The 13253-nt window shown below is 38.8% G+C and overlaps 1 protein-coding gene across 4 annotated transcripts in view; it reads right to left on the bottom strand.

Annotated features, from left to right (window-relative positions):
- Window positions 1-2129: 2129 nt before the first annotated feature.
- The window catches only part of LOC143683928 (solute carrier family 5 member 4-like), a 90927-nt gene continuing 79803 nt past the window's right edge, over window positions 2130-13253 (bottom strand). For 3 of the 4 annotated variants that reach the window (XM_077160418.1, XM_077160417.1, XM_077160419.1), the window contains one exon: window positions 2130-3295. In XM_077160418.1, coding sequence (XP_077016533.1) covers window positions 3081-3295 — 215 coding nt within the window. In that variant the 3' untranslated portion in view covers window positions 2130-3080. Of the gene's footprint in view, window positions 3296-3773; window positions 3975-13253 lie in introns of all 4 variants that reach the window. The other variant, XR_013175734.1, reaches the window with a different exon arrangement.

Raw genomic sequence — 13253 nt, 5'->3', positions numbered from 1 at the left:
CATTACACTTAGGTATTATTGTGCTGTCAATTTTTGAGTTTTTGTATCTAGTCCTGTTGCACAGTCTGCATCCCCCCAGCTCCAACCACCCATTATCTTACCCTGTCTCCAACTCCCGCCGGTCTCCGCTACCAATGATATATTTCAAGCTGATTCTCGAATGTCGGTTCACATCAGTGGGACCTTACAGTATCTGTCCTTTAGTTTTGGGCTAGACTCACTCAGCATAATGTTCTCTAGGTCCATCCATGTTACTACATGCTTCATAAGTTTAGTCTGTCTTAAAGCTGCATAATATTCCATCGTAGGTATACGCCACAGTTTGTTTAGCCACTCGTCTGTTGATGAACATTTTGGCTGTTTCCATCTCTTTGCAATTGTAGATAATGCTGCTATAAACACTGGTGTGCAAATGTCCGTCTGTGTCTTTGCCCTTAAGTCCTTTGAGTAGATACCTAGCAGTGGTATTGCTGGGTCGTAATCCATTCTGCCATTCTATGTCTTTTGATTGGGAAATTCAGTCCATTAACTTTTAGTATTATTACTGTTTGGATAATATTTTCCTCTACCATTTTGGCTTTTGTATTATATATATCATATCTGATTTTCCCTCTTTCTACACTTTACTCCATACCTCTCTCTTCTGTCTTTTCGTATCTGACTCTAGTGCTCCCTTTAGTATTTCTTGCAGAGCTGGTCTCTTGGTCACAAATTCTCTCAGTGACTTTTTGTCTGAGAATGTTTTAATTTCTCCTTCATTTTTGAAGGACAATTTTGCTGGATATAGGAGTCTTGGTTGGCAGTTTTTCTCTTTTAGTAATTTAAATATATCATCCCACTGTCTTCTAGCTTCCATGGTTTCTGCTGAGAAATCTACACATAGTCTTATTGGGTTTCCCTTGTATGTGACAGATTGTTTTTCTCTTGCTGCTTTCAAGATCCTCTCTTTCTCTTTGACCTCTGACATTCTAACTAGTAAGTGTCTTGGAGAACGCCTATTTGGGTCTATTCTCTTTGGGGTGTGCTGCACTTCTTGGATCTGCAAATTTAGGTCTTTCATAAGAGTTGGGAAATTTTCAGTGATAATTTCTTCCATTAGTTTTTCTCCTCCTTTTCCCTTCTCTTCTCCTTCTGGGACACCCACAACACGTATATTTGTGCGCTTCATATTGTCATTCAGTTCCCTGATCCCCTGCTCAAGTTTTTCCATTCTTTTCCCTATAGTTTCTGTTTCTTTTTGGAATTCAGATGTTCCATCCTCCAGTTCACTAATTGTAGCTTCTGTCTCTTTAAATCTACCATTGTAGGTATCCATTGTTTTTTCCATTTTTTCTTCTTTGTCCTTCACTCCCATACGTTCTGTGATTTGTTTTTTCAGATTTTCTATTCCTTCTTTTTGTTCAGCCCATGTCTTCTTCATGTCCTCCCTCAATTTATTGATTTGGTTTTTGAAGATTTTTTCCATTTCTGTTCGTATATTCAGCATTAGTTGTCTCAGCTCCTGTATCTCATTTGAACTATTGGTTTGTTCCTTTGACTGGGCCATATCTTCAATTTTCCGAGCGTCATCCATTATTTTCTGCTGGTGTCTGGGCATTTGATCAGATTTCCCTGGGTGTGGGACCCAGCTGGTTGAAAGGTTTTTCTGTGAAATCTCTGGGCTCTGTTTTTCTTTTCCTGCCCAGTAGGTGGCGCTCGTGGCGCTCGTCTGTCTGCATGGCAGTCGGCCCGGGAAACCGCGCCTGGAGGCAGGGGTCACTGGCTGCCGCGGCTTGGGAGAGTGCCGGTCCTAATTGCCCAGCTGGCCAGAAACGCCAAGCGTGATGGGAGGGCCCCGCTATCCAACGTTCCCAGTCAGACCGGGAAGCCACGTGCGTGGAAGGGACCCCAGTCGCCAGCCGCCCCGGCCGGGAAAACGTGCACCCCTCGGGTATCTCACCGCAGCAGATTCTCCCTGCCCGTTCAGCTGTTCCAGAATGGGGTATGCTGTCTTTTTGGTCTCTGTCGTGACTCCGGGAGCTGTTTCGTATTGTTTCTGTTTCTTTAGTTGCTTTTCTGGAGGAGGAACTAAGACCCGCGCGTCTTACTAAGCCACCATCTTCTCTGGAAGTCCCCTATGCCCGTATCTTGATGCACTGATGGTGTTACACACAAATTTCAACTAGGAGGGTGCCGGGGGGGGGGGTTACTTAGTATTGGAAATTGAATAATATACAAGATTTGATGACGTATTATATGCAGTTATCTTGACTCACTGACACCATGACAAAGCATAAGTTTCAACTATGAAGTTGCGAGACTTTTATTTTGTTAAGTTTCTGAGAGTATTACAGGATTTAAAGGCTCCATGCCCTTATCTTGTCTCACTGGCACTGCTAGGGCACAAATTTCAACTAGGAAAGTGCAAGGCTGGTATTTTCTAGTTTTCAAACACTGAATGCCTTCAACGATTCAACAACTTCCATGCCCTCATCTTGACTCACTGACACAGTTACAGCACAACTTGAAACTAGGAAGCTGGAAGCCTTGTATTTTGCATAACTTTCAGAAACTGAGTAACATATATGATTCACTGTCTTCTATGCACTTATTTTGACTCGCTGACACTTTCCAGGCCAAGTTTCAAGAAGGGATTGCAAGTCTGGTATTTTGCTTATTTTTGGAAACTGAGTGATATACATGACTAAATGACATCTTGGCAGTTATCGTGACTCACTGACCCTATTTCAGCACAAATTTCAACTAGGATGCTGCAAGACTGTTTCTTTACTTAATTTTGGAACCTGAGTGACATACATTGTTCACTGACTTCTGTGCAGTTATCCTGACTCACTGCACTTTTATTGCACCAATTTCTACTAGGAAGCTGAATCACTGACTTTCTAAGTGATCAATTTCTTTATCTTTTTTTCATTCACCCAAAAGATCAATACAATAAAAAAAAAATCAGGTATAGTTACTTTAGTAGATAGATTTGTCAACTTCTTACTTCCTTTTTGCAACACACAAAAGCCCTATAAAAGTAAAAATCAATAAAATTTTCCTTGCTTAATAAATATTCTCAGTGGCTCAGATAAGAGTCAAGCAAAATAGCCGTGCAAAAAGACTGCTACTGCCAGGAGGAGGATGGCGTTGATGTTCACTACAGTCCTCCACAAGGGCTTCTCAGACGTGTCCGTCAGCCTCTTCTCCAGGGCAGCTTCCTCTTCTTTGGTCAGCTGGGGGCCTTTATTTTGCAAACCACAGAATAAAGCAAAAGCCTTCCTGAAACATCCGTGAGGTTTCTCAGGATAATCTGAAACAGAGAAAGATCAATAAATTGACAGAAGCTATTTCTTGTGGATGTAGTACAGATTACCATAAGAGGGAACACACCCCCTACCAGAAAATACAGATAAGTTTGACTATATAAAAATAGGAAACTTTTGCATGACATAAAGTTCAATAAACAAATATAAAGACATTCAACATTTAAAAAAAAGTTTGCATCTTATATCACAAAGCATTTTTTATTTCATAAAGGTGTATTAACATGTCTGTTCAACGTATAATAAAAAATAAATTACAATGAGGAAATGCCCTTTTGGTAGGAGACACCAAACAACAGAGTTGCTATAATTTGCTAGCTGCCAGAATGCAATATACCAGAAACGGAATGGCTTTTAAAAGGGAAATTTAGTAAGTTGCTAGCTTACAGTTCTAAGGCCATGGAAATGCCCAAATTAAAGCAAGTCTATAAAAATGTCGAAATTAAGGCACCAACAAGAGGTTACCTTCACTCGAGTAAGCTGATGAAGTTCAGGGTTTCTCTCTCAACTGGAAAGGCACTGGTGAACATGGTGACAACTGCTAGCTTTCTTTCCAGGGTTCTTGTTTCATGAAGTTCCCGCAGGGGCATTTTCCTTCTTCATCGTCAAAGGTCTCTGGCTGTGTGGGCTCTCATGGTTCTCATGGCTCTCTTCAAAATGCTTTCTCTTTTAAAGGATTCCAGTAAGTTAATCAAAACCCACCTGGAATGGGTGGGGTCACGTCTTCATGGAGCTAATCTAATCAAAAGATCCCACCCTGCATTATTGAATAGGAATTAAAAGAAATGGTTGCTCCCATATTATTGGATCAGGATTAAAACATGGTGTTTCTAGGGCACAGAATTCTTTCAAACAGGAAAGCACAGGGCAATGTCTGCAGGCCTTCTCTCCCAGCTTCTGGGTTCCAACAGCCCAGGGTGATTCCTTTCTGCATCTCCACATGTCTGGGCTAAATTGCAAGTGTTGAGATAAGGAATGCTGAGCTGCTTGGGCTGTGCTATGGTGAGCTCTCTTCTGACCTCTCACTTTTTTTTAACTTTTTTATTTTATATTATAACATATATACAAAACAAATAAATAAAAAAGCAATAGTTTTCAAGCACTCTTCAACAAGTAGTTACAGGAGAGACCCCAGTGTATGGCATGGATAACCATATGATCCTCTGAAATTTTTCCGGCTAGCTGATCCAGAATATAGGAGGCTAGAAGGCACAAATATTTTTTTTATCAACACAATTGACTTTTTTTGAAAAATAACATATATACAAAAAAGCAATAAATTTCAGAGCACAGCACCACAATTAGTTATAGAACATATTTCAGTGTTTGACAGAGGTTACTTGTTTTAGTTAGGGTTCTCTAGAGAAACAAAATCAAGAGGAAATATTTGTAAATATAAAATTTATAAAAGTGTCTCATGTAACCATGGGAATGTACAGTCCAAAATGTGTAGGGCAGGCTGTGAAACTGACAATTCTGATGGAGGGTCTGGATGAACTCCACAGGAGATGCTCACCAGCAGAAGCAGGAAGAGAGCCTGTCTCTTCTGAATTCTCCTTAAAAGGCTTCCAGTGATTAGATTAAGTATCATTCATTAAAGAAGACACCCCCCTTGGTTGATTACAAATGGAATCAGCTGTGGATGTAGCCGATGTGATCACGATTTAATTCTTTGAAATGTCATCATACCAACAGACAGGCCAGCACTTGCCCAACCAGACAAACAGGTACTACCACCTGGCCAAGTTGACACATGAACCTGACCATGACAGTCACAACTGCACAATTTTAGGCTTTTACTTCTAGCTACTCTAAAATATTGGAGATTAAAAGAGACATCAATTTAATAATTCAGCGTTCATAATAATTTATTAAATCCCATCTTCTCTGTACAATTCCACCATCACCTTTGATCTTTCCATCCCTCTCTTCAGGGATGTTTGGGCGATGTCCATTCTAACTTTTTCAACTTGGAAGGGTGTGTCATTAATATGGGGTAGGGAGATGGAACTATCTGATGTTCAGAAGAGTCTGGGCTGTTTCAGGAATTCTCTGGACCAGGGACCCATCTGGAGGCTGTAGGTTTCTGGAAAGTTACTCTAGTGCATCGAACCCTTTTGGAATCTTATATATTGCCCTAGGTGTTCTTTAGGATTGGCTGGAATGGTCCTGGTTGGGGGTTGGCAGGTTATGATAGGTAGCAAGGTCTACTCTAAGCTTGCATAAGAGCCACCTCCAGAGTAGCCTCTCAACTCTATCTGAACTCTCTCTGCCACTGGTACTTTATTAATTACATTTCTTCTCACCCTTTTTATCAGAATGTAATTGTTGATCCACAGTGCCAGGTCTTCTTTCATCCCTGGGAGTCATCTCTCACTGTCACTTAAGAGACTTTTACCCCTGGATGTCATGTCCCACGTAGGGGGTGGGCAATGATTTCACTTGCAGAGTTGGGCTTAGAGAGACTGTGGCTACATCTGAACAACAGAGGTCCCTGGAGGTTATTCTTATGCATAACACAGATATCACCTTTTCAATTAAGGTATATTGGACATGCTGGAGGAAAGTGCTTGAAAATGTAGAGCTGTGTTCCAGTAGCCATGTTTCTTGAAGATGATTGTATAATGATATAGATTTCATAATGTGACTGTGTGACTGTGAAAACCTTGTGTCTGATGCTCCTTTTATCTATGGTATGGACAGATGAGTAAAACATGTGGATTAAAAATAAATAAATAATAGGGGGAACAAATGTTAAAATAAATTTAGTAGATTGAAATGCTAGTGATCAATGAAAGGGAGTGGTAAGGGGTATAGGAAAAAATAGGGGAAAGAAAGGCTAAAATATATTGGGTAGATGGAAATACTAGCAGTCAATGAGAGGGAGGGTTAAGGGGTATGGTATGTCTGAGTTTTTTTCTTTTTCCTTTTTATTTCTTTTACTGAATTGATGCAAATGCTCTAAGAAATGATCATGGTGATGAATATACAACTATGTAGTGATATTGTGAGTTACTGATTATATACCAAGAATGGAATACTCATATTTTAAGAATGTTTGTGTTTATATGTTGTTATATTTAAAAAAAATAAAAAATAAAAAAAGAAGGTGGGCTGATGCTTTGTGTTAATCAAAAGTGATTTGCTGAACATTCAATATGTGACTAAGAATGAGAGTTTGAAATTGATTGTCAGCTCAAAAACTGGTAGATAGTTTCACGGTGGTTGATGTATGATGGATGGACAGGAAGTTGAATTAATGGATTTCATGAGACACATTGTCTTGGTTGTTGGGAAGTTGTTTTTTTTTTTTTTAAAAAAAGTTTTAGTCATACACCATCCAGTCCATCAAAAATGTACAATCAGTGGCTCCTAGTATAATTTCATAGTTATGCATTCACCACCACAATCCGTATGAAACATTTGGATTCCTTCCAAAAAGAAAGAAAGAAATCCTATACCCCTCCATTATATCCCCCAATTATTGACATTTAGCTTTGCTATAGTGCCTTTGTTACAAATAATGACTATTACAATATTACTGGTAACTATAGATCTTAATTTACGTTAATCATATTTTTCTATATACATCCCATTTTTAACATCTTGTAATAATGACGTACATTGTTCTAGTACATGTAAAAACTTTATAATACCTGTATAATTTAATCAACATCATTGTTCACTCTAGGTTTTGCTAAGTTATACAGCTCCAGTTTTTATCCTCTAGCTTTCCTTCTGGTGACATACAGGACCCTAGACCTCCTATTTCAATCATATTCACACTCAGCTTTGTTCATAAGAGTTCCACAATTTTGCTACCATCACACAGTATTGTGCTATTCATTTCTGAACCTTACATTCAAACTGACTGAACATTTGGTACTACAAAAGCATCAGTTGCTCAATCTTTACACTCTTTGTATCTCCTAATAATGCATTTTAACAAATTTAACACTTAGAGATTGTTCATTCTAGTTAGTTCATATTAGTGAGACCATACAATTTGTTCTTTTGCTTTTGGCTTATTTCACTCAACATAATGTTCTCAAAGTTCATTCATATTGTTGTATGCATCATGATTTCATTCTATCTCACAGCTACATTATATTCCTTTATATGTATATACCACAGATTGTTTATACACTCATCAACTGATGGACATTTGGGCTGTTTCCACCTTTGACAGTTCTGAATAATGCCACTATAAACATCAGTGTGAAAATGTTTCTTTGCATCCCTGCTCTCAGTTCTTCTGAAAAATACCTAGTAATGGCAGTTCTATATTAACTTCCCGAGGAACTGCCAAACTGCATTCCAGAGTGGTTGCACCATTTGACATTCCCACCAACAGTGAATAAGTGTAACTATTTCTTCATATCCTGTCCAACACCTGCCTTCTGTTTTGTTTTGTTTTTCTGTGTTATGACCACAAAATGGGAAATTCATTGTGGTTGTGACTTGTTTTTCCCTAATAGCTAGTGAAGTTGAGTATCTTTTCATATGCTTTCTAGCCATCAGAATTTCATGTTTGGAAAAGTGTTTGTAAAAAGTCTTTTGCTCATTTTTACCTCGGTTGTTCATCTTTTTGTTTTGAGTTATAGGTGCTCTTTATATATTTTGTGTATTAAACCCTTATTAGAATTGTGGTTTCCACATATTTTCTCGCATTGAGTAGACAGACCACTTTTTAACTTTCTTGACAATGTCCTTTGACACACAAAACTATTCAATTTTGAATATATCCTACTTATCTATTTCTTCTTTCATTGCTTGTGCTTTGGGTGTAAGTCTAGGAACCCCCTCATTCACAAATCTTTAAGATATTTCCCTCTAACTTCTTCTAAGAGTTTTATGGTTGTACTGGTTTGAATCTATTACATACCCCCCAAAACGACTGTTCTTTTAGCCCATTCTTGTGGTGGCAGACCTGTTGTAGGTGGAATCTTTTGATTAGGTTGTTTCCATGGAAATGTGACCCATCCAATTCGATATGGGTCTTAATCCTTTACTGAAGTCCTTTAAGAGAGCTCGCAGAGACAGAAAGCTGAAAAAGAAACCACCTGCAAGAAGCCAAAGGACCCACAGGAGCTGAGAGAGCCATTTTGAAACAAGAATCCAGGAGAGAAGGGCTGGCAAACAGTGCTATGAGCCATCCTACATAACAGAGGAGTCCCAGATGCTAGCAGCCTTTCTGCAGAGAGGGTATCTCTCCATTGATGGCTTCATTCAGGCATTTTCATGGCTTTAGAAATATAAATTTGTAACCCCTTTGTAAAAGCCAATCCATATCTGGTATATTGCATTCTGGCAGCTTTAGCAAACTGAAACAGTGGTCTAAGCTCTAATGTTTAGGTCTTTGATCAGTTTTGAGTTAATTTTTATATCAGGTGTTAGAAAGAGATCTGCCTTCATTATATTGGATATGGATATCCAGATCTCCCAGCACTAATTGTTGAAGAGGCTGTTCTGCCCCAGTTGAGTGGACTTGGCTGCCTTGTCAAAAATCCATTGTCCATAGATGATTGGATCTGTTTCTGAGTTCTCAGTTTGATTCCATTGGTTGGTGTATTAATCTTTATGCAGTACCATGGTGTTTTGACCACTGTAGCACTGTCACATGCTTTCAAGTCAGGAAGTTTCAGACCTCCAACTTCATTTTTCTTTCTCAAGATGTTTTTAGCTATTCAGGGCAACTTTCCCTTTCAAATAGATCGAATTACTGTTTTTTTTCTATTTCTGCAAAGTAAGTTGTTGGCATTTTTATTGGTATTGTACGAATGTATAAATCCTTTTGGGTAAAATTGAAATCTTAACTCTATTTAGCCTTCTAATCCATGAATAACAGTATGTTCTTCCATTTATTTAGGACTTCCTTGATTTCTTTTTAGGAATATTTTGCAGTTTTCTGTGTATAGGTCATTTATATCATTGGTTAAATATATTCCTATATATATTATTCTTTTGATCGCTATTGTAAATGGTACTTTTGTCTTGATTTCCTTCTGAGATTGCTCATTATTATTGTATAGAGACACTACTGATTTTTGCATTTTGATCTTGATCCTGGTACTTTGCTGAACTCATATATTAACACTATGCTTTGTTGTAGATTTTTTGGTACTGTCTACATATAGGATCATGGTACCTGCAAACAGTGAAATTTTAATTCTTCTTTTCCAATTTGGATGCCTTTTGTTCATTTTCCTTACTGGATTACTCTAGCTAGAACTTGGGCACAATGCTGAATAGCAATGGTGACAGCGCACATCCTGTCTTCTTCTTGCCGTTCAAGCCCAGTGCTCCAACATCCCACCTTTCCCCAAGCTCAGCAAATGTCCTGCAATGCAATGGACATACTGGGAAGCTCTTTTAGTTCCCATAACACTGCCAAAGTCTCTTCTGATATCTTAACTTGAAAAAGAGTCCCTCTGCTTGCTCCAAATCTGTACCCAGAATTGCTAAATGCTCCAAGGGGAAGATATGGGCACCATATTTAGCTGACATAGGAAGCGCTCTTTTCTCTGTGGACATATCTATTGCACATCATTTCCACAGCTATATTATGCCACTACACATGATATTTCCATAATTCATCTGTTTTTAATGCTAACTATTGTAAGCAGTTTGCTGACATGTCACAGACTCCTGGAAACAGAAGGTAAGTTGTTAAAATAAATATTTTCATATTAACTTAAAACCAATTTATTTTATTTCAAATAAATATTTTGATAAAATGTTTTAGAAAGTGGCATATATAAAATGAAAATACATTTAATATTTAAATCCTTTTTATAGTCACAATCAACAAAAACAGATAGTGATTTATAACACTATGATTATTTTGCTTATACATAGGCAAGATAAAATTATGTAATAAATAAAAATAACTGAGGCAGGCCATGGTGGCTCAGCTGGCAGAGTTCTCGCCTGCCACACTGGAGACCCAGATTCAATTTCTGGTGCCTGCCCATGCGAAAAAAAAAAACTGAAAAAACAAAATACAAAAAAAGGAAAAACAAAACCTTATTAATAGGTATTTTATTACCCTTTCAAATTTCATCTGCTTACTGGCAGACTATCAGATATTCACAATCCTAGTTAAAATCAGCCATCAAGGACGTTGGCTGTTTTACTGCCAGATACTAACCATAATTTTGACATATGTTTTTTCCCCCTATTTTATCAATAAGAAAGAATACTTGAGAAAGTTGGGGAATGGAATTTATATTTATTTTCATTTAAAGATTTCCCACTTTATTTATAATTTAAGGTATTTTATATATTTGGTATGTTCACTTCCATTTGTACACTCATACACAGGGCCCCATAAAAGTTAGGGAAGAGTCTAATTTGTATATAAATTTCCATAATCCTGGGTACTCATTAACATGTTCATTTTGCTCTCTACACTTCCTTTCCCAATACCCTCATCAGTAATAAAGATGGAGTTTTTAATTTCTAAGAAAAAAATTCAGTTGGTCATGGTGTATGATTCTTTTAATGTGCTGCTAAATATCATTTGTAAATATTTTGTTGAAGAGTTCTCCATCTATATTCATTAGAGAGATTGGTCTGTGATTTTCTCTTCTTGTAGTACCATTGTCTGGCTTTGGCATTAGGGTGATGTTGGCTTCATAGAGTGACTTAGGTAACTTTCTCTTCTCTTCAATTTTTTTTTTTGAAGAGTTTGAGCAGGATTTGTACTAATTCCACATGGAATGCTTGGGAGAATTCACATGTGAAGCCACCTGGCCCTGGAGTTTCTTTCCTGGGAGGGTTTTCATGACTGATTCAACCTCCCTACTGGTGATTGCACTGTTGAGGTCTTGATTCTTTTTGAGTTTGTGTTAGCTATTCATATCCTTCTTTGAAGTTGTCCATTTGTCCTGGTTTTCTGTTGTTAATGCTAACTATTGTAAGCAGAGTGCTGGCCTGTCACAGACTCTTGAAATGGACGGGAATCATAGCCAGAGTATTTTGTTGGCATACAGCTGCTCATAGTATCCTCTTATTAGCTCTTTTATTTCTGCAGGGCCAGTAGTAACGACCCCCTCCCATTTCTGTTTTTATTTATTTGTAACTTCTCTCTCATTTTATTTATCAGTCTAGCAAAGTGTCTAATTTATTTTATTGATTTTCTCAAAGAAATAACTTCTGGTTTTGTTGATTCCCTCTATTGTATTTTTTTGTGTGTCCTCAATTTCATTGTAATCTTCGTCCTCTCTTTCCTTTAGATCACTTTTCTCTCTTTGCCTTTGGCATTTGACAATCTGATTACTACATGTCTTAGAGTACGGCTACTCATATCTACTCTGTTTGGGATATGTTACACTTTTTGGACCTGTAATTTGAAGTCTTTCATAACAGTTGGGAAATTTTTCAGATTATTTCCTCAATTATTCTTTATGCCCCTTTTCCTTTCTCTTCCCCTTCTGGGACCCCCAGGACACATACTTGTGGGCTTCATGTTGTCATTCAATTCCCTAAGAGCCCACTCAAATTTCCCCATTCTTTTCCCTATCTATTATTGGTGTGTAAGATTTGAGATGCCTTATCCTCTAGCTTGCTACTACTTTCTTCTGATACTTCTACAGCCTATTGAAATCTGTTCTTTTATGACACCATTATAGTTTTCACTCTTATGTAGTGTCTTTCATTACCATAAGTTCTGTTATTTTTTTTTTGCATGTGCCTAGGTTTCTTTATAATCACACAATGTTTTCTTTATATCCTTTCATCTGTTTTGCCACATTTTCCTTCAAACCAATTGAACTGATTTAGAATATTTATTTGAACATCCCTAATTAGTTGCTTCAACTCCTGTATCTCATCTAAACTTTAAGTTTGTTCCTTCACATGGGTCATATCTTTGTGCTTCTTAGGGTGACATGATTTTTGCTGCTTTCTCGGCATGTGATTTTCTTGATTACTTTATTTTGAAGCTCATTTTTCAACCTTTTGCCTAGGGTTTTCTTGTTGATTGGCTTTGTGCTGTAACTTTTCGTTGACACTTGGTTCAATTTATTCTAGACCGCTAACTTCTTTTTAACTGATCAGAACTTTTTCAGCTCTTATTATTTAGCTCTTATCTTATTCTTATCTTATTATTTCAGCTCTTATCTTATTCTTGTCAAGAATACGTAGACTTCCGGAGAAGATGGCGGCTTAGTAAGAAGCACAGGTCTTAGTTCCTCCTCCAGAACAGCTACTAGGGAAGTAGAAACGATACAGAACAGCTCCCGGAGCCACGACAGAGCCCAAAAAGACAGTGTACCCCATTCTGGAACGGCTGACTGGCTGGGAGAACCCGCTCCGGTGAGATCGCCGAGGGGTGCGGGCTTCCCCGGGCCGGGTCGGCAGGTGGCCGGAGTCCCTCCCTCCCTCCTTCTGGGGCCACGCTTGGCGCCCCGGGCCGGCTGGGAAATTTGGACAAGAGCTCCCCCAAGCCACGGAGGCCGGTGCCCCCCCACCATGCTTGGCGCCCTGGGCCGGCTGGGAAATTTGGACAGGCGCTCCCCCAAACCGTGGAGGCCGGCGAACCTACCCACGTGCAGAACCCCGGGCCGGCTGGGAGATTTGGATTGGCACTCCCCCAAGCCGCTTCGGCTGGCGACCCCCCCTCTACAGTGAGAGTTTTCCAAAGTTAAAGGAGCCACAGCATCTTTTGCTGGTGGGACCCACAGACAGATGAGTGCCACGAGCGCCACCTACTGGGTAGGATACGGAAAACAGAGCCCAGAGATTTCACAGAAAAATCTTTCAACCTGTGGGGTCTCACACCCAGGGAAATCTGATTAAATGCCCAGATGCCAGCAGAAGATAACGGATCACGCTCAGAAAATTGAAGATATGGCCCAGTCAAAGGAACAAACCAATAGTTCAAATGAGATACAGGAGCTGAGACAACTAATGCTGAATATACATACAGAAATGGAAAACCTC

Source organism: Tamandua tetradactyla, chromosome 5, assembly GCF_023851605.1.
Source record: "Tamandua tetradactyla isolate mTamTet1 chromosome 5, mTamTet1.pri, whole genome shotgun sequence".
Classification (NCBI taxonomy): Eukaryota; Metazoa; Chordata; class Mammalia; order Pilosa; family Myrmecophagidae; genus Tamandua; species Tamandua tetradactyla.
Note: the sequence above shows the minus strand (reverse complement) of the source record. Positions and strands in the feature narration are given on the sequence as shown.